Consider the following 20,966-nt stretch of genomic DNA (forward strand, 5'->3'; position numbering starts at 1 on the left):
ATTATAAGTTAGGACTGCAGCAATGTGAGATGAAGAACATCTCCAGGTAGCAGCTTCTAGGATGTCCCTGCTAGGAACACCTCTGAGATAGGCTGTAGAAGTAGATGCAGCCCTGGTGGAATGAGGTCTAATCCCCTGGGGGATAGGTTTTCCATGATGCTTATAGCAGAAATGAATGCAATGGCTTATCCATTTAGAAATGGTTTGTTTTGAAACAGCCTTCCCCTCTGCCCCTGCAGCAAAAGCTACCAGCAGTTGTTCAGACTTTCTTTGAGGTTTAGTCCTGTCCAAGTAGAATCTAAGTTGTCTGTGCACATCCAAGGAATGCAGAATCCGTTCCCCTTTGTTCTGTGGGTTGGGAAAGATGGTTGGCAAATGAATGGACTGATTAAGAGCCACATTGGATACCACCTTGGGCATGAAGGATGGACTGGTTCTGAGTGACACCCTGTCCGCATGAAAGATGATGAAAGGCTCCACTGCCAAAAGGGCCTGTAATTCAGATACCCTTCTAGCTGAAGTGATTGCTAAAAGGAAAGCTGTTTTCCAAGAAATAAATTTTAAGTCTGTAGTAGCAGCTGGCTTGAAAGGAGGTAGAGTGAGTTTTTCCAATACAAAGTTAAGGTCCCAGGCTGGGGTTGGAGCTCTCCTGGGAGGTCTCAAATTTTTGGCCTTTCTGAGGTACTGCTTGAGCAATGGACGAGAGAAGAGGGGAGGTTCTGTGTTATAATGAGCTGAAATGGCTGAGGCGTGGATTTTAATGGAGGAAAAAGACAGGCCCTTGTGAAGCATCTCAGTTACGTGTTCTAAAATCCGAGGTAAATTGGGCACTGCTGTGCTCATCCCTTGAGATTTGTTCCATGCACAGAATCTTTTCCATTTTTCAGCATAAGATTTTCTAGTGCTAGGCCTCCTTACCTCTAAGATGACATCCATCACAGGTTTGCTGAGGGATGGTAAGGGAGAGTTTAAGTAATTAGCCAGGCTGCAAGGTTTAGTGTTGGTAGCTGAGGGTGCAGAATCTGGTTCTCCTGCTGAGACAGCAGGGAAGGAGTCTGAGGCAGATGCCATGGAGATAACCATGACACACTGCGCAGGCGGAGGTACCAGTGTTGGCACGGCCGGTCTGGAGCAATCAAAATCACCCTTGTTTGTCCTGTTTGACTTTTAGTAGTACTTTGGAGAGCAGAGGCAGCGGGGGGAAAGATATACACTGATAGGTTTTTCCATCGGAAGGACAGAGCATCCACTTTCCAGGCTTGTTTGTGAGGAGTCCTTGTGCAAAATTTGTCCAATTGATAGTTCTGGGGGGAGGCAAACAGGTCTATATCTGGGCTTCCCCATTTGCTTGTCAACATGTTGAAAATCCTTGGTTCTAGTTTCCACTCCTGTGGGTCCATGAGGTTTCTGCTTAGTCCGTCTGCCAGTGTATTTAATTTTCCTGGCAGGAATTCAGCTTGTAGGTGCACTTGGTAGCTCAAAGCTGTGTTCCACAATGCCATGGCTAGTCTGCAGAGGGGGTAAGAATGCGTCCCCCCCCCCTACTTGTTTATGTACCACATAACCGTGGTGTTGTCCGTCTTTACCATTAGTTGTCCTGGAAGAATGTAGTCCTTGAAGGCTGTCAGAGCATTCTGTACAGCTAACATTTCTTTTTGATTGATATGCAGGTGCATTTGACTTGGGTTCCATTTGCCCTGAATGCACTTCCCTACCAGGTAAGCCCCCATGCATAGTCTGATGCATCTGTTGTTAGGGTTTGGGAAGCAGGGGGTGGTGTGAAATGTAGTCCCTTGTTTTGGTGGCAGGCCTCTGCCCACTTAAGGAACTCTAGGCATAGGCAACGTACGATAGGATTCATTGTTTCTAGGCTGTGAGAATGTTGACTCCATAGGCTTTTTAGGCAGCACTGCAGATTCCTCATATGCAGTCTTGCATATGGAATTAGAAGAATGCAAGAGGCCACGAACCCAAAGGCTTGCAGTATTTGTCTTGGAGATAATCAGGGTCTTTGTGGCCACCTGTTTGAAGTAGGTTGTCAAATGAATTTGCTTTTCTGGAGTGCGGTAAGCCATCTGGGAAGTTGTATTTAAGCTTGCTCCCAGGAATGTGATTTGCTGTCAGGGTACCAGCTGTGATTTCTTTTCGTTTATGGTGTAAACCAGACAAGTTAGAAACCTTTTTACAAATGCCAGACGATTCAAAAGTATGTCCTGGCTTTCTGCCTGAATTAGACAATCATCCAGGTATAGGTATATTTGAATACTTCTTTGCCGGCAAAATGCAATAACTGGAGCTAGGCACTTTGTGAATACCCTGGGCACAGTAGATAAACCAAAGGGCAGTGCAGAGAACTGATAGTGCGTATAGCCTGCTTTGAAGCGTAGGTATCTTCTGCAGGATTCCTGACTGGGATGTGCAGTTATGCTTCTTTCAAATCTAGTGTTGCCAACCAGGCGTCTTTGCCTAGCATAGGAAATAATTTAAGAGTCAGCATCATGAATTTTGGAATCTCCAGAAAGGTGTTTAGAGTAAACAGGTCCAGGAGTGGACACCACGATTTGTCTTTTCTGGGTACTAGGAAAAGTCTGGAGTAGAAACATTGTCCCTTTTCTTCTTCCGGTACCATCTGAATAGCCTCCATGCTTAAGAGAGAATGTACTTGTTTTCAAGCCTCTTCCCATTGACTTGGGGGGTATGTCCGGCCACCCACTTGGCAATGGCAACGTGTGGAAGTGAACTCTGTAACCCTGGGACAGTATTTAAAACCCATTTGTCCTGAGTAATGAGTTCCCAGTTCTTTGCATGAAGGTATGGAAGTGGAACCTGTAACCTCTTCTCTATTATGTCCAGAATCCAATTGTCCTTTGTTATAATGTGCCAGTTTTTTGAGAACAGAGATAATTTTCCACCTATAGGTGCTTCTCTTTGAGCCTTGGTAGGCGGAGTGAAAGGTAAGTCATTGTGATTGTCCCGGTGGTGCAGGTGTACTACTACCTGTGCCATTTCTTTGATTTTGTGGTTGCCATTGGCGTCCCTGTAGGAGCCTCTGTATTGCCCTCTACCTCGTGCACGCCTGTTCTTTCCCCTTTGAGACTTGTCAGAGTCTGGAAAGGACCAATTCTCTGAAGGCCAATTCCGGCTGAACCTCGGGGGCTGAACCTGGAGGAAATCCTTTACTGTTTGAACTGATTTTGCCTTCTCTTCAATAGATTTCAACACATCCTGAGCATTAGCTCCAAAAAGCTTCTGTTTATCCAGAGGTGCATCCAGGAGCTTAACTTTAACATGATCTGGCAGCGGCTGACCCTTCAACCAAGCATGTCTATGGATAACAGCCCCTGTCATAGCTGCCCTACATGAAGCCTCCAATGCATCATAACCACACTGCAGAAAATGATTACTAACCTGCTGTGTATTATGAACCAAATCCTGCAATGCCTTTCTATCTATAGGCTCAGGAGAGGCTATCTTTTTCTGCAAATCATCCAGTAAATAATCCTGGTACTGAAACATATGAAAAAGGCAGTTAAGAGACCTCATGGCAAGGGTGGTAGAGGTATAGACTTTTTTTACCCCATCTCTCCAGGGACCTTGCTTCCCTGTCAGCTGGCAGTGGGTTCCTGGCTGAGGAGGTAGCCACTCCTTTGGGGCCCTGTGAAATAGTTTCTAGATCCACAGAGTGGGCCTTAAAGAGATGCCTGTGAGTGTCAGGGACCCTATAATATCGGTCTGGCTTAACAGGAGCAGGAGGGAGAGAATCAGGGGAAGCACTGGAGTCGGAGAAAACATCATCCAGGACATCCAAAACTGGCAGAATAGCTAAAGGCCTGTGCTGGGGTAACTTAAGGAAGGTACATAGCCTTTTCCTGGAATCAGAAAATTCCTGACCCTGCCACTTAAAATGCTCCCTCATGGAGTGGAGGACTTCACCGAATGAAAAATCCTCTGGAGAGGAGGCAGAGGGAATAGATTCCTCAGCATCAGAGTCCTCATAGGCCTGGAAGGATTCTTCTTGGGTTTCTGAATGCTCTGAATCCCCAGAGGCTTCATCTGAAGAGAGGTTGTCTGCCTGCTCAGTTCTAGGCCTTTTTTCCGCAGGCGGCTGAGAACCTCTGTCTGGGTGAGGCTGAGACCCCCTTATAAGAGAAATAAGATCTGCAGCCAGAGACATGATTTGTTTGTCAGAAGGAGGAGCCTGTGAAGCAGGCTTGGGATGGGCCTTAGCACGTGCAAAGGCCTTGATTGACATGGATACAGGAGGCCTAGCTGCCCCACGTGCAGGGGAAACTTTGTCCACTGGAATGGTGTTGGGTAGATCCAGAACTTCAGTTTCCAGAGGAAAATCAACAACCTGCACCGGAGTAGCCTCCGAGACTGAGGGATGCGTTAACGTGGTGTCGTCGGCCTGGAGCGGTTGAATTACCGCTTCCGAAGGGGCCAAAGCACTCGCGGAGGGCTTAGGCGTTATATCGGTGGAAGACGCGGGCCGAGGATGTCGGTCCCGGTCCTTTCGTTTTTTGGTAGTTTGTGCTGTCGGTTGTTCCGACGGCATGTTGTAAGCGTAAGATTCGCCAAAAAAGTCTTCGGCAAACTCTGCCCGGCGCCTGAGAGTGCGCTTATTAAAGCAAGCACAGGCGGCACAGGCCGAGACGTCGTGGTCTGGGCCCAGGCAAGGGAGGCAGTAAGAATGAAAGTCCTTATGAGGTATTTGTTTACCACAAGACAAACAATTATTAACTTTCTCAATTTGTTCTGACATCGGCTGAGGCAAGAAAAAATGTTCCCCAACGGGGTACTTAGCTTTTAGATGACTTCGGTAACTGGAAACACAGGAGCTGGCCGACCGGCACTTGCGAACTGCTTCTGCTTCGGGCACCGCGCGGCAAGAAAGACTGAAGAAGATGGTGTCGGCTGATGCCTTTATACTCCAGCCGCTCTGATGTCGGGGAGGAGGCGACATCGGCCGACGCCGGACCCAGACTTTGGAATCTGGCCGACCGAAGGGCTGCCTGAGGCAGGACAACCCATATGTCAGGACTGCAGTTGCATTCTTGAAGGACATCCTTGGGCTTTTGCTGTGTCTGGGTTTGGCCTGAGAAGACCTGGAAGGGGCTGGAAAGGAACAATTCTTAGAAGGCCAGTGCCTACTAAATCTAGGAGGCTGAACTTGTAAAAAATCTTTAATAGTTTGCATAGATTTAGTGCCCTGGAGTCTCGATCAGAAGGGGTACGATTTTTAGCAGTAGAAGCCTTAATGCCCTTGGGCCCTGTGAAATAGTCTCTGGATCTGCAATAGGATTTTGGAAAAGGAACTTTTGGGACTCTGGGACCATGTAGCATCTCTGTCAGGTTTACTGGGAGCAGGAGGCAGGGAATCAGGGGCCAAACTGCATTCCGAGAAACCATCATCCACAATGACTAGTACAGGAGGAATAGCCAAAGGCCTATGCTGAGGTAGGAGAAGGAAATCCCTAAGCCTCTTTTTTAAAATCAGAAAATTCCTGGCTTTCCCAGTGGAAATACTCCCTTAGAGTATGTAAGGTTTCCCCAAAAGAAAAATCCTTAGGAGGGGAAGCAGAGGGAACAGTCCTCTGCATCAGAATCCTCTAGGTAGGTAAGGACAAATCCCGGTCATCAGAAGAGTCAGAAAAAAACGAATCCTGATCAGAAGATTCATAATCAAGCTCAGTCCTAGGCCTCTTGGGGGGAGGGTGGCTACCCCTGATTAGAGTCATTAGATATTCAGCCATTTGTATCACTTGTTTTTTAAGCATAGAGGCCTGAGCATGTGGCCTAGGCATCAGTTTTTTTAGACATGGATCGAGATTTAGGCCTTAGTAATGTAGGAGGTGTAGATTTAATATGCAAGTCCATAGGCCTGAATACACTCTCAGAAGACAGTGCCTGCACAGCGGCTCCGGACCCATCCAAGGCAGAGACATCCGCGGGTTCCATAGTTGAAGTTTCTTGTGGTATACCGGACTCCGAATGGGTCTCAGTAGAGGCCTGCGGATCAGATGTAGCTGGTATCAGGGGCTGCAAAAGTGCCTCACTGAGTACTGGCGACTGGCTTAGAAGAAGCTTCGTCTGCAGTTTTGGACCACGACGGCCTGTCTCTGTTATCTTTGCATTTTTTCAGAATTCCGGTAGTCGGAAGTCTAACCGATGACATTTCTGGATAATTAAAACGAGAACCGAAATATTTAGAGGCAAAAATACACCGATGGATAGTGCGCTGATTAAATAAAGCACAAAACCAACAGGAAGGTACGTAGTGGTCAGGGCCTAGGCAAGGAATACAGTACGAATGAAAATCTTTATGAGGTATTTGCTTTCCACAAGTAATGCAATTATTAACTTTTACTGACATCGGAAAGCAGCAAGAAAAAGTTTCCCCAATGGTGGACTTAGCTTTTAGTTGAAGACCTCAGTTCTGAAACTTGAAAATGAAAATTTTAGGAGTCGACCGACTGGCACTTGAGAACTGCTTCTGCTTAGGGCACCGCACGGCAAGAAAGACTGATGTAATGGCATTGTCTGCATGTTTTATACCCCTGAAATCATGGAAGAAGGGACAGCAACCGACACAGGACCCAAGACTTTGTTAATCAGGCCGACTGAGGGCAACCTGCAAGCAGATTACCCAAATGTAATGACTGCAACAGTGAAACACGAAGAACATCTGTTTGATGAGAGGGTGTGAGAAAAGAGGTGGCTCTGTGATTAATGAGCAGAGATGGCAGAGGCATGAATTTTAACAGAAGAAAAGGATAGACCCCTGGTGTAGTAGGTCTGCTAGGTAATCCAGGACGAGAGGTAGGGAGGGCTGTGCTGTTTCGGCTCCCTTAGCCTAGATCCAGGTGCAAAACCTTTACAACTTGTCAGCAGTGGGTACCAGTACTGGCATGGCCAGTCTGGGGCAATCAGGACTGCCCTCAGTCCCCCCCCCCTAATTTTGAGCAGTACCCTTGAAATGAGTGGTAGAGGAGGAAATGCATAAACAGAGAGGTTTACCCACTGGAAGGATAGAGCATCCACTTTCCAGGTCTTGCTGTGAGGTTCCCTGGTGCAGAATTTGCTGAGCTGATGATTGGAGTGGGAGGCAAAGAGGTCCACCTTCGGGGTCCCCCATTTCTGGGTTACAATGGTGAAGGGTTATGTGGTCTAGCTGCCACTCGTGTGGGTCTGGCAGGTTTCTGCTGAAGTTGTCTGCCAGAGAGTTTAGGGAGCCTGGCAGGAATTGTGCTAGCAGGTGTAGTTGCATGGCTGAGGCTGTGTGCCAGAAGGTCACGGCGAGTCAGCAGAGAGGTTAAGAGTGAGTCCCTCCCTACGTGTTGATATACCACATCATGTGTTGTCTGTTTTGATCAGTAGAGGCCCAGGGAGAGTAGGGGTCTGAAAGCTGTCAGGGCGTGCTGAACAGCTAGCATCTCTTTTTAGTTGATGTGCAGATGTATTTGATTTAGGCTCCAATGTCCCTGAATGTACCTGCCATCCAGCTGTGCACCCCAGGCATAGTCTGATGGATCTGTAGTGAGGGTCTGGGCGGCATGGGGGTGTGAGAAAGGAAGTCCCTTGTTGTAGTTGCATGCTGCTGCCCACCAAAGAAAAAATTTCCTTAGGCAACGTATCCGGTATGATAGTTTCCAGGTCTTGAGAGTGTTGACACCAAAGGCTTTTTAGGTACCATTGTAGTTTCCTCATATGCAGACTGGCATATGGAATGAGTAGAATGCAGGAGGCCATGAACCCTAGAGTTTGCAGGATTTTCCTTGTGGATAACTGGGTTCTGGTGGCTAGCTGAGAGAAGAAGCCTGTCAGGTAGGCTTGTTTTTCTGGAGTAAGGAATGCCATCTGGGATGCTGTGTCCAGGCTTGCTCCCAGGAATACAATTTTTTGTGTGGGGATTAGTTTTGATTTCTTTTCGTTGATCGTATACACCCCAGGGAGGTCAGTAGGTCCTTTACAAGGTCAGGTGCTGTAATAGCTTTTCCTGTCTGCCTGAATCAGGCAATTGTCTAAGTAGGGGTAAATTTGAATATTTCTTTGTCTGCAAAAAGCAATAGCTGGAGCCAGGCATTTTGTGAAAACTCTGGGAGCAGTGGATAAGCCAAAGGGAATTGCAGAGAACTAAGTGCATCGATCCTCTCCTGAAATGTAGATATTTCCTGCAAGATTCCCTGACTGAGTTGTGTAGGTAGGCCTCTTTTAGGTCTAGGGTGGCTAACCAAACATCCTTGGAAAGCATAGGAAAAAGTTCCTGGAGGGTGAGCATTTTGAATTTTGGTATCACCAGAAAGATGTTTAGAATGGACAGATCGAGGATAGGGTGCCAGGTGCTCTCTCTTTTCTGGGTACCACGAAGAGTTTGGAATAGAAACCTTGGCCTATCTGGTCTGCAGGAACATGCTGTATGGCCCTCATGGAAAGCCGGGAAAGAACTTGCTTTTTGGCCTCTGCCCACTGGTTTGGAGGAAGATCTGGGAACCCTTTTGGGCTTTCCAGAGTGTGGAAATAAAATCTGTATCCTTGGGACACTATGTTGAGGACCCATCGGTCGTTGATAATAGAGGCCCAGGTGTTTGCATGGAAGGAGAGTTTTCCTCCTAGGGGCACAAGCAGGTGGGCAAAGGTAAGGGGTGGAGGTGTAAAGTCATTGCGAGTTATTACCAGAAGGGGGTGGCTTAGCACACACTGTTTTTGAAGAGGAGGAACTCCATTGCTTAGATCTCTGCATTCCCTGGGGCTGCTGTCTGGGGGGGGGTCTGCCTCCCCTGGGTGTGGGCTGAGCTGGCCTGGAGGGGGCTGGAAAGGACCAGTGCTTGGAGGGGCAATGCCTACTGAACCTCGGAGGCAGGACCTGTAAAAGGTCTTTAACCATCTGCACAGATTTAGCTTTTTCTTCCATCTTAAGACTTCTTTTGCCTTGGTGCCAAACAAATTGTCTTTGTTCAATGGTGCGTTCAATAATTTTGATTTGACATGGTCTGGCAAGGTCTGTTCCTTAAGCCAAGCATGCGTTCTAAGGACTGAACATGTGACTGCTGCCCTGCAAGAAGCTTCTAGGGCGTCAAAGCCACATTGCAAGGTATGCTTAGTAACTTGGCTTGTAGAATGCATAAGCTCTTGTAATTCTTTATTTTCTGCACAAGCAGGAAAGGAAGATATTTTTTGTTTGAGGAGCTCAATGGTATGCTGCTGATATTTCAAGCATGTGGAGCTGACAATTTATTGTTCTAACAGCAAGAGGTGCAGAGGTGTATACTTTTTTACCCTGTCTAAAGCTCAGGAATCCCTGTCTGAGGGGGTGGGATTTTTAGCTGAGGTTCCTTTAATTCCTTTAGGTTCTTGAGAGATGACCTCCTGGTCAGCAGTAGGATTTTTGAAAAGGAATTTGTGAGAGTCAGGGCCTCTGTAGTACCAGTCATTTCCTGGGAGCAGGATGAAGGGTGTCAGGAGTCAAACTGGATTCCATAAAAACATCATCATCATCCAGGACAGGAGGAATGGCAAAAGGTCTGTGCTGTGGTAAATCTAAGAATTCCCTGAGTCTCTTTTTTGACTGAGGATAGTCCTGACATTCTCATTGGAAATGCTCCCTTAAAGTATGAAGGGTTTCACCAAATGAAAAATCCTCGAGTGGACAGGCACAAGGTATTGATTCCTCTGCATCAGAATCCTCATAAGCAGAGAGGGGTTGCATGTCTTCATACTGAGAAGCATTGGATGCCTGTTCAGATAAAACTACTGGAGACAAGTCTCTTTCTTTTGGAAGGGGTAGCCTGGCTTCCCCTGATAAACATAATAAGGTCTTCTGCCATTTTAAGCATTTGAAACTGAGGCAGGGAAACAGGTGCCTGAGCTTGGGTAGCCATTTTTTTGGGAGTAGTTCGTACCCTGGGCCTTAGAAACTCTGTAGTTTTAGAAAGAACTAAAGATGCAAAAGAAGTCATTGGTTTGTGTTGAGTAGCGGTAGTGCTAAGTACTTCCTCAGAAGCCAGTGGCTGATCAGCAGCTCTGGACCCATCTAAGGTAGAGACATCCACAGGATCCTTAGTCGAAGAAGAGTCCCGTGGCATACCAGACTCAGAAAGGGTCTCAGTAGTGGCCTGCAAATCCACAGAAGCGGGCATCAGGGGCTGCGAATGCGCCTCACTGAAAACCAGAGAACTGATGACTAGCTTAACTGAAGCATCGGTGACGGTTTTGGACCTGTGCAGTCTGTCTCTGTCTTTATGCTTACGTTTTTCAGAAGATCGGTAGTCGGATGGCTTACCAAAGCCATATCGGAATTCGAGGCCTGAAAGAGAAAATATCTAGCTACAATAAGGGCCCAACGACGTATAGTTATGGAGTTGAACAAAGCACAAAAGCGACAGCGAGTGACGTCGTGGTCTGGGCCTAAACAGGTGACGCAGTAAGAATGGAAGTCTCAGTGTGGTATTTGCTTTCCACAGGCGAGACAATTGTTAACTTTTTCTGACATTGGTAAGAGCAAGAAAAAAGGATCCCCAACGGGGTACTTAGCTTTAGAAGACTTCAACTTCAATTCGGAATGAAAAATTTCAATTCAGAATGAAAACTCAGGTAGCGGCCAACCGGCACTCATGCAAACTGCTTCTACTTTCGGGCTCCTTGGCAAGAAAGACTGATGTAATGGCGTCGGCTGCCTGATTTTACACCACTTACAACCTAATATCAGTACTGGAGCGACAGCAACTGACGCAGAAATACTAAGCCTCTGGTATTCGGGCCGGAGGGCTACCCCTGGCAGGATAACCCAAATGTGATGACTGCAACAGTGAAACACGAAGAACATCTGCATTTGTTTGTTGGGTAATGATTACGAGGCCTCATTGTCTTTATGGTTTATTAATCTAAACTGCTTGCTTGCTGGAAGTATTGACTTCCCCCTCTGGCTGGTTGGCAATTGGCGAATGTGATGTGACCTGTTTTTAAGACAGGCTGCAAGGGTTCGTTTTGTGTACAAGTTTCACTTGTCTTGTGCTGATTAGTTATTAGGGGACACTGGACAGCAGTTTCATCACATGCAGCCTTCAACCAGTGGGAGCTTAATAGGTTAGCTTGCTGGGCAAGGCCTGTCTAAAGAAGGAAAGGGACCCTGGGATGAAGGGCACAATGTAAAACAAGTGTATACAGAGTTGGTGAGAAGGCAGGTATAATGTAAAAAAAAAAAAAAAAAACCTGAGTAATATAGTGCTGATTATGCAAACATGTAATAACGACAGGTACACTGTACTGGATTTTTCATTCTTTGAGCTTATGGAAACTGTTTTAACATCTGTTTCCGACTTTTCGTTCAGATGTTTTTAAAAGAACACACCATATATCTCAACTTCATAGCTCTAAACCTTCCATCTCCTAAATGAGGAACACTAGCTCTCATAATGTGGAACAAATGGGAAAAATGTGGAACACCTACTAACACAGTTACTAATAACTTCAGCAAGGAAGCTCTTAGGCTGGATAAACTGCATTATTTTTACTTATGAAATAATTCTTTTAATGATTGAATACAATTAATTTCTATTTAAAATGGATATCCATTAAAAAATTTGCAAACATTGAATGTGTGACGCACCCTTTCTATGCAGTAGAATTTCAAGGAACGTGAACTTTAAGACCCAAAATGAGGAACGTTCATCGTAATGAGGTACACTTGAGAGGTATGTATGCTCAACTTCTTCAATGATGTTATCCCACAATTCCACTGGAATGGACAGGGTTACATAATTATCTATGTAAATTTCATGTTAATCAGCAACCAGATTTTTGGCCAGATGTACCTACTTTTCATGGGCCTTTGTCCAGATTTTCAACTTTTCCAGGTTGAGAGGTATGACTTACATACACACGCAAATATATATATGTGTGTGTATGTGTGTGTGTGTGTGTATGTATTTATACATACATATATATATACAGATTTTATACATATATATATATATATATATATATATATATATATATATATATATATATATATAGTCACAAACAAATAAATCTCAGTTAAGTATCTGTAACTGTATAACGTTAGCTTGTGCACTAGTACAGCTGAGGAAAAACTTTGGATGAAAACCCAGCAGCAACCAAAGCATCTACTTACTGTAATTTTTTTCCTTCTTTTTTTTTTTTTAAACAATTTCAGTGTAACAAGTGACACAGTAGTCTGACTGAAATACAAAGAAAGCATGTATGACAGACACAAACATTGTGTGTAAAGACCAAATGATATAATTAAGAAGCTGCTTACATTTATTGGTCTTGTATGTTTACAGGGATGCAGAGGACTACAACAAGTGTATTGCTGTGCTTCAGACACAGACGTGCTTCCAACTTAAAAACTGCCTCACTGAGTTAAATGTAGGTGTGCAAAGACTGTGCTTCAATACAGTGCAAAATACTCTATAAACTGATATTCTCCATTCAAAATGTACAGAGTACAGCAAACATACTTGGAGAGCCCATCGACTGAAAGTGAAAATTTCAACTCTTAACATGACAGCAAACAAACAAAACAATTCAATTTTTAGGCAACTCCAATATTCATTTTTTTTCTCCTTAAACTTTCTTCTCTGTATGAAAAAGGTAGTCACGAACAATATTTTACCTTGCAGAAGTTTTTTCCTAACATACCTGTTAAATTTAACTGCCAAACCAAGGTCCGCAATGCAGCAGGTTCCATTTTTCTTCACAAGGATATTCTTGCTCTTTAGATCTCTGTGTGCAATGGCAGGTTTCCCTTGGGTTCCATAGATTTCCGTGTGAAGATGACAAAGACCGCAGCCAGCTGAAAATGCTAGTTTGAGTAATGCCTTAGTATCCAGAGTTGTACATTTCAGATAGTCATACAGGGAACCATTTTCATGGTAATCAGTGATCAAATATAGCTGTGTCCAGGAGCCTGTTCCTTTTATATCAGCTGCAATAAAACCTGTTTTTTTTTGGGGGGGGGGCAGAGAGAGAATACAGTGAAAATACCATACTTTTGTTAAATTATCAGCATCTATTAGATAGCAACAAAATGTGAACAAGCTTGGTACACTCAGAACAGCATGCAATTTTTAGCAGCGCTCAGACACACGTAAAACTAAACATTAAAATGATCTTAGTCAATAGGGTCCTAAATAGGAAGGTGTTTCAATGGCAGCTTCACTACAGGAAACACCCTCTTTCCATGTTGTTTTTTTTTTCTTTTTCAATAGGTACATGTATTTGAACTACTTGCCCTATTTCAGCCATGACCCATTTAAAACTCAAATACGCAGCATACGCCATCATTCACCATGAGTACATGAACTGACTGCCAATATGATGTACAGTTTTATAATGCAGACGTTACAGCAAGATGTTCACTTTTCCAGAGTTTTATTTTTTTTAACAGGCAAATGCAGACAAATGAAAGCCTGTGTTAGGGGCCTAAAAAACAGCATTACATCACTTGCAGCTTGATTCTGACTACTTCTATTATTTTAGTTAGGAGTGAATTTTTTTCCATTGAATTGAATACATAAAATAAATAAGTTCTCCTCCAATGAACAGACGAACAAAGGGAATCTGGGTTTGAACAGTTAATTATCATTTTAAAGTGCTTCATGTTTAACAAGAAGGAAAACTGGAGAGAGAGCATGTGCAGTGCTTAAAAATTGGATGGTCTCTCTGGGCTGAACTGTTTAGACATATAATAAAACAATTTTAAAGCTAAATTAAAGCAGTTTACTTAATGCAGTTGTGGTTAAGCCAATGAGTAAAGGCGAAGTCTCATGCTCCACAGTGACAAAACTGACTTGTACTTTGGATTTGTGGTACTATAGTTGCTAGAGTCAGACTGGGACTACTACGATTTGACACATTTGAAATGTTTAAAAAAAAAGTGTTGAAAGTGAATAAGGAAGTAACCAGTAGTCTGGACACTATTTGAATGTACATGGAAAATCTTGAATTGTTTGTTTGATGTTTCTCTTAAAAAAGACTGAATGGATGCACCTGCTGAGGTGGAATGTTTGCATGACCACTTGTAAACTGTAAAACCTGAAAGACTACAAATATTGCAAATTTTGATAAAGACAGTACAGATCAAGGAAGCAGAAAAGCACACGCTAGATGCACTACAGTGTACATAGTCGAGGAGTGTAGCAAACAAGAAAAAGCTACTCTTTTTAGCTTTTTAGAAAAATACATACTTAAGTCTTGTTAACCTCTTGCAAACAATTTCCTGTTTCCGGAGTCAAAAGAAGTGCTAAATGGTTATTGAGATACCAGCCCGCAACCTAAACTGCTAAGTAGCACTTCTTTTGTTGTTATTTATTATTTAATAGAAACTGAACAGCTGCCATACATGTTTTCTGCTTTGGGGGTGGGGACTGTCAAAGTAACAGTGGGAAAAGCACGGTTATGAAAATAAACTTACCATAAGCAATTGTTGTGTAAAATCTTACCATAATCATAGCGTTCCTTCTCTCCTATATGTTGCAGTATTCATAACATGAGAGAGGCCACCACTGGCTGACTCATATGTCCAGCCAGTATACAAAAGTCTAACGCTATTGCATGGTACGTGCTAAGTTGCACACAGACCAAGTCCTACGTCGGTCATAAAATGACGTTTGGTATAAAGTGAACGTCAACACGTACTAAGCCTCAGAACTGAACGCCCCAGGAAGAACACCAGCATGAAAAAGGTGAGGAAACACACAAACAGCATACAGGCAAACATCAGGATGGTGGTGTTGTGGATACTGCAACATACAGAAGAGAAGGACATAGTACAGTAATGTACACTTACCATAAATGTAGATGTTTGAGTGCATTCACTGTTGCAGTCATCACACTTGGGTTATCTGCCTGCAGGTAGCCCTCAGTCGGCTCGAATACCAGAGACTTGGTATTTCTGTGTCGGTTGCTGTCGCTTCAGGGCTGATGTCAGGTCGTCAGGGGTATAAAAACATGCAGCCGATGCCATTACATCAGTTTTTCTTGCCCCAAATGTCAGGAGCCCCCCAAATATGGGGCTAAGTTACGGTGAGGAAAATACCATCAGTAAAAAGTAAATACCAATAGCCCTGTAAGGGGCGAGTAAATAGACATGGAGGAGAGAGAGAGAGACAAGGGGGCTGGAGGGTGGGAAACCAGGACCGCAACAGTGAATACACTCGAACATCTACATTTATGGTAAGTGTACACAACTGTACTATGTTCTTCGTGCTTCACTGTTGCGGTCATCATACTTGGGTTGATTCCCAAAGCTGAAGAATTGGTGGAGGCAGTCAAGAAGAGTTGGGGCTGGCTAGTACGCACTGCAGGACTGCTGTTGCAAAACCCACCCTGGATTTGGAAAAAGACAGGCAGGTGCTAATGTTTGGTGAAGGTGTGAACAGAACTCCAGGTAGCAGCTTTCAGAATGTCCCTGGTAGGGACTCTTCTGACGAATGCTGTAGAGGTAGAAGTTGCCCTAGTAGAATGCGGTCTGAACCCCCTGAGGGGTTGGTTTTCCATGGTGTTTGTTGCAGAAATGGATACAGTGTGCTATCCATTTGGAAACTATTTTGAAATGGTCTTGCCCTCAGCCTCTGGGGCAAAACAGACTAGTAACTGGTCAGACTTCCTGAAGGGCTTAGTCCTATATCAAGGTAGAATCTGAGTTGTCTGTGCATGTCTAAGGAGTGCAGGATCCCTTCCCCTTTATTTTGAGGTGGTGTTGCGGTAGCATTGTCACCTCACAGTAAGACGATATCCTGTTTGATTCTCAGCTACAGCGTCTTCTGGGTGGAGACATGCGTGAATGGGCGTACCTTCGTTGAAGGTTGTGCGTCAGGGCTGGAAACTCGGCACGTAAAAATCTACTGCCAATCATTAGAGGACTGGAGTTCCGCTGTGGCGACACCTAACTGGGAAAAGCCGAAAGACTCAACAAGGGAAGGAAGTTGGCAAATGGACAGATTGGTTGAGAGCCACACTGGACACCACTTTAGGCATAAAGGAAGGGTTAGTCCTGAGGGAAACCCTGTCAGCATGAAAAATGATGAAGGATTCCACAGTCATAAGTGTTTGTAGCTCAGACACTCTTCTAGCTAAAGTAATGGCCAGAAGCAAGGCTGTTTTCCAAGAGAGGAATTTCAACTCTGCTGGTGCCGCAGGCTCAAGGGGGGGTAAGCGTGAGCTTTTTCAGTACAAAGTTAAGATCCCGAGCAGGGGTGGGGGCTCTCCTTGGTGGCCTTAAGTTGTTTGCCCCTCTCAGGGACCGTTTGATGAGAGGGTGAGAGAAGAGAGGTGGCTCAGTGTTGTAATGAGCCAATATGGCAGATGCATGGATCTTAATGGAGGAGAAGGATAGGCCTCTGTGGAGTAGATCTGCTAGGTAATCCAAGATTAGAGGTAAGGAGGGCAGTGCTGTGTCCTCTCCTTTGGACTGAATCCAGGAACAATACCTTTTCCACCTATCAGCATAGGATTTCCTAGTACTGGGTCTTCTGGCTTCAAGAATAATGTCCAGCACCTGCTTGCTTAGGCTGGTCACTGGGGGAGAGTTCAAGGAATAAGCCAGGCTGTAAGATTCAGGGTTTGCAGTTGCGGATGTAAGCTCTGCCCGTCCTGCTTAGTGAGGAGGGTTGGGATCTGGGATAGGTGCCAGGGTGGCACCGGTGAGAGGCTGCACAGTAGTGGGTACCAGTGCTGGTGTGGCCAGCCTGGGGCAATCAGGATTGCCCTTGGTCTGTCCCATCTTATCTTGAGTAGTATTCTTGTGAGAAGAGGCAGAGGGGGAAATGCATAGACTGAGATATTTACCCACTGGAAGGATAGGGCATCCACTTTCCAGGCCCTGCTGTGAGTTGTCCCGGTGCAGAATTTGCTGAGCTGTGACTGTAGGGGGAGGCAAAAAGGTCCACCTCCGGGGTCCCCCCATTTCCGAGTTAGAAGGCTGAAAGTGCTGGGGGCTAATTACCACTTGTGTGGGTCTAGGAGATTTCTGCTCAAGTCGTCTGCCAGAGAGTTTTGCTTGCTCGGCAGGAATTGAGCTTGCAGATGAATATGCATGTCCAAGGCCATGTTCCACAGGGCCATGGCTAGCCTGCAGAGTGGGTTCCCCCCTGCTTGTTGACGTACCACATCACTGTGGTGTTGTCTGTTATTACTAGCAGGGGTCCTGGTGAGAGTAGGGATTTGAAAGCGGTCAGAGCGTGCTGAACAGCTAGCATCTCTTTTTGGCTGATGTGCAGATGAATTTGACTTGGGCTCCAGTGGCCCTGAATGCACTTGTTGTCCAGGTGTGCCCCCCAGGCATCGTCTGAAGTATCTGTGGTTAGGGTCTGGACGGCGTGGGTTGAGTAAAGGGAAGTCCCTTGTTGTGGTTGCATGCTGCTGCCCACCAAAGAAACTCTGTCCTTAGACAAGGTATGATAGGTATGACTGTTTCCAGGTCCTGAGAATGTTGGTACCAAAGACTTTAAGTACCAATGAAGTTTCCTCATATGCAGTCTGGCATATGGAATTAGTAGAATGCAAGAGGCCATGAAACATAGGGTCTGCAGGATTTTCCTTCCAGATAGCTGGGTTCTGGTGGCCATTTGAGTGAAGTAGCATGTCAGGCTTGTTTTTCTGGAGTAAGGAATGACATCTGGGATGCTGTGTCCAAGCTTGCTCCCAGGAATACAATCTTTTGACTGGGAACTAGTTTTGATTTAATTTTGTTGATAGTGTACCCCAGGGAGGTAAGAAGGTTCTTTACAAATGTCAGGTGCTGCAACAGCTTTTCCCTGACTGTCTGCTTGAATCAGGCAATCGTCCAAGTACGGGTAAATTTGAATTTTTCTCGGTTTGCAATAGGCAATGGCCGGAGCCAGGCATTTTGTGAATACTCTGGGAGCAGTGGATAGGCCAAAGGGAAGCGCAGAGAAATGATAATGCATAGATCCTGCCCTGAAATGTAGGTATTTCCTGCAGGAGTCCCTGATGGGTATATGTGCAGACAGGGTTCTTTTAGGTCTATGGTGGCTAATCGGGCATCATTGGACAGCATAGGAAGAAGATGCTGAAGGGTGAACATTTTGAATTTTGGTACCACCAGGAAGGTGCTTAGAATGGAAAGATCTAGTATTGAGCACCAAGAGCCCTCTTTTCTGGGTACCAGAAGAAGTCTGGAATACAACCCTTGACCTATCTGTTCTGCAGGAACAGGTTAAATTGCCCTTATGGAGAGCAGGGATTGAACTTGGTTTTGTGCCTCTGCCCACTGGTTTGGAGGAAGGTCTGGGAACCTTTTGGGAGAGTAGAAGTAAAATCTGCACCCCTGGGATACTATGTTGAGGACCCATCAGTCTTTGGTGATGGAGGTCCAGTTTTTTGCATGATGGACAAGTTTTCCTCCTAGGGGCACGAGCAGTTGGGCAGAGGTGAGGAGTGGAGTTGAGAAGTCATTGTGAATTCTTTCCGTAAGGGATGGCTTAGCACTCCCTGTTTTTGAAGTGGAAGCACTCCATTGCTTAGATCTCAGCACACCCTGAGAGTGCAATCTGAGGGGTCTGTTTCCCCTGGGTCTAGTCCAAGTTTGCCTTGAGGGGGCTGGAAAGGACCAATGCTTTGAGGGGTAATGCCTACTGAATCTAGAAAGCTGCGCTTGCAAGAAATCTTTGACTGTCTGCATAGATTTAGCTTTTTCTTCCATCTTTTGCAGAACTTCTTCTGCTTTGGTGCCAAACAGATTGTGTCCTTGTTCAAAGGAGCTTCTAGTAATTTTGATTTGACATGGTCTGGCAAGGTCTTCTCCTTAAGCCAAGCATGCCTTCTCAGTACAGAACCAGTGACTGTTGCCCTGCAACATGTTTCTAGGGCATCAAAGCCACATTGCAAAGTATGTTACTGACTTGGCTTGCAGAATGCATAAGCTCTTGTAATTCTTTATTTTCTGCACAGTCTGTAAAGGTAGATGATTTTTGCTTAGTAAGTTCCATAATATGTTGCTGGTATTTCAGCATGTGAAACTGGCAATTCAATGCCCTAATGGCGTGAGTTGCAGAGGTGTATACTTTTTTACCCCATCTGTCTAAAGCTCAGGAATCCCTGTTCGAAGGGGTGGGATTCTTAGCTCTAATTCATTTTATACCTTTAGGCCCCTGGGAAATGACCTCTGGGTCAGCAGTAGGATTTCTGAAAAGAAATTTGTGAGAGTCAGAGACTCTGTAGTACCTGTCTGGTTTCCTTGGAGCAGGGGGTAAAGTATCAGGAGTTAGACTAGACTCCATAAAGACATCACCCACAACATCCAGAACTGGAGGTATTGCTAAAGGTCTATGTTGTGGCAAATCTAAAAATTCTCTGAGTCTCTTTTTGGAATGAGGTTAGTCCTGGCATTCCCAGTGGAAATGCTCTCTTAAAGTATGTAGAGTTTCACCAAAAGAAAAATCCTTTGGAGGGAAGCAAAGGGAATGGATTCCTCTGCATCTAAATCCTCATAAGCAAATAAAGGCATGTCTTCACATTCAGAAACCTCAGAGTCGTCGGACTCTTGGTCTGTTAGAGCTGCTGGGGACAAATCTCTTTTTATCTTAGCAGGAGAAGGCTGGCTTCCCCTACTCAGCATAATCAGGTCTTCTGCCATTTTAAGCATTTGATGTTGTGGCAAAGAAGCAGGTGCTTGAGTTTGTGTCGTCTTTTTTTAGGCGTAGCTCGTACTCTTAGTCTTAGAAACTTGGTAGTTTTAGACAGAACTGAAGATGCGATATAAGTCATAGGTTTGTGTCAAATATCGGTAGTACGAAGTTCCTTGGAAGCCAGTGCCTGCACAGTGGCTCTGGACCCACCCAAGGTAGAGACATATGCAGGTTCCGTAGTCAAAGAAGAGTCTCGTGGCATACCGGACTCCGAACAGGTCTCGGTAGCGGCCGGCGAATCCAATGAAGTGGGCATCAGTGGCTGCGAAAGCACCAGAGTACTGGCAAACTGGCAATTAGCTTAACAGAAGCGTCATCAGCAGTTTTGGACCTGTGTGGTCTGTCTCTGTCTATCGTTTTTTCGGTAGTCGGATGGCTTACTGAAGCCATTTTGGAATACAGAGATCGAGAGCGAAAGTATTTAGCAACAATAAGGGCCCAACGACAAATAGTTCAGGCATTGAACAAAGCACAAAACCGACAGTGAGGTACGTCGTGGTCTGGGCCTAAACAGGTGACGCAGTAAGAATGGAAATCTTGGTGTGGTATTTGCTTTCCACAGGCGAGACAATTGTTAACTTTTTCTGACATCGGTTAAAGCAAGAAAAAAGGATCCCTAACGGGGTACTTAGTTTTAGAAGACTTCAGGATGATTCAATTTGGAAATGAAAACTCAGGTAGCAGCCAACCAGCACTCACGCGAACTGCTTCTACTTCGGGCTCCTCGGCAAGAAAGACTGATGTAATAGTGTCGGCTGCCTGTTTTTATACTCCTGACAACCTGACGTCAGTCCTGAAGCGACAGCAACGGATGCAGAAATACTAAGTCTCTGGTATTCGGGCTGACTGAGGGCTACCTGCAGGCAGACAACCCAAGTGTGATGACTGCAACAGTGAAACACGAAGAACATCTATGGTTATGCTAAGATTTTATGTAACTATTCTATGTCCTCCTATTCATATGTTGCAGTATTCATAACATGAGGGAGAATATCAAAGCTCTTGCAGAAGAATTGGGCAGAGGGGCAATAGCACTCTACAAACCCCTGCAGAACAGCCCTTGCAAAACCAGCTCTAGACCTGGAAATGCAATACAACTTATAGTGTTTCGTGAAAGTGTGTACAGAAGACCAGGTAGATGCTTTTAATATAAAGCAGTTGTCTAGACCTTTGAAGAAAGCCCCAGAAGAGGATACATCTCTAGTGGACTGTACCTTTACTGGGAAAGCAACAGTTTTTTCACAAGACACATAGCAAAAGGAAATTGTTTTGGAAATCCAAGTGGAAATAGTCTGC

At 45.0% G+C, this 20,966-nt stretch overlaps 1 protein-coding gene across 1 annotated transcript in view; it reads right to left on the minus strand.

Annotated features, from left to right (window-relative positions):
• Nucleotides 1-20,966, minus strand: part of BMPR1A (bone morphogenetic protein receptor type 1A) — a 1,674,184-nt gene that overhangs the window by 590,075 nt on the left and 1,063,143 nt on the right. Inside the window, exon 10 of the mRNA XM_044056589.1 lies at nt 12,661-12,958. Coding sequence (XP_043912524.1) covers nt 12,661-12,958 — 298 coding nt within the window. The remainder of the gene's footprint in view (nt 1-12,660; nt 12,959-20,966) is intronic.

The sequence above is a fragment of the Protopterus annectens genome, chromosome 14.part0 (genome assembly GCF_019279795.1).
Source record: "Protopterus annectens isolate FY-2018-M chromosome 14.part0, PAN1.0, whole genome shotgun sequence".
Lineage (NCBI taxonomy): Eukaryota > Metazoa > Chordata > Ceratodontiformes > Protopteridae > Protopterus > Protopterus annectens.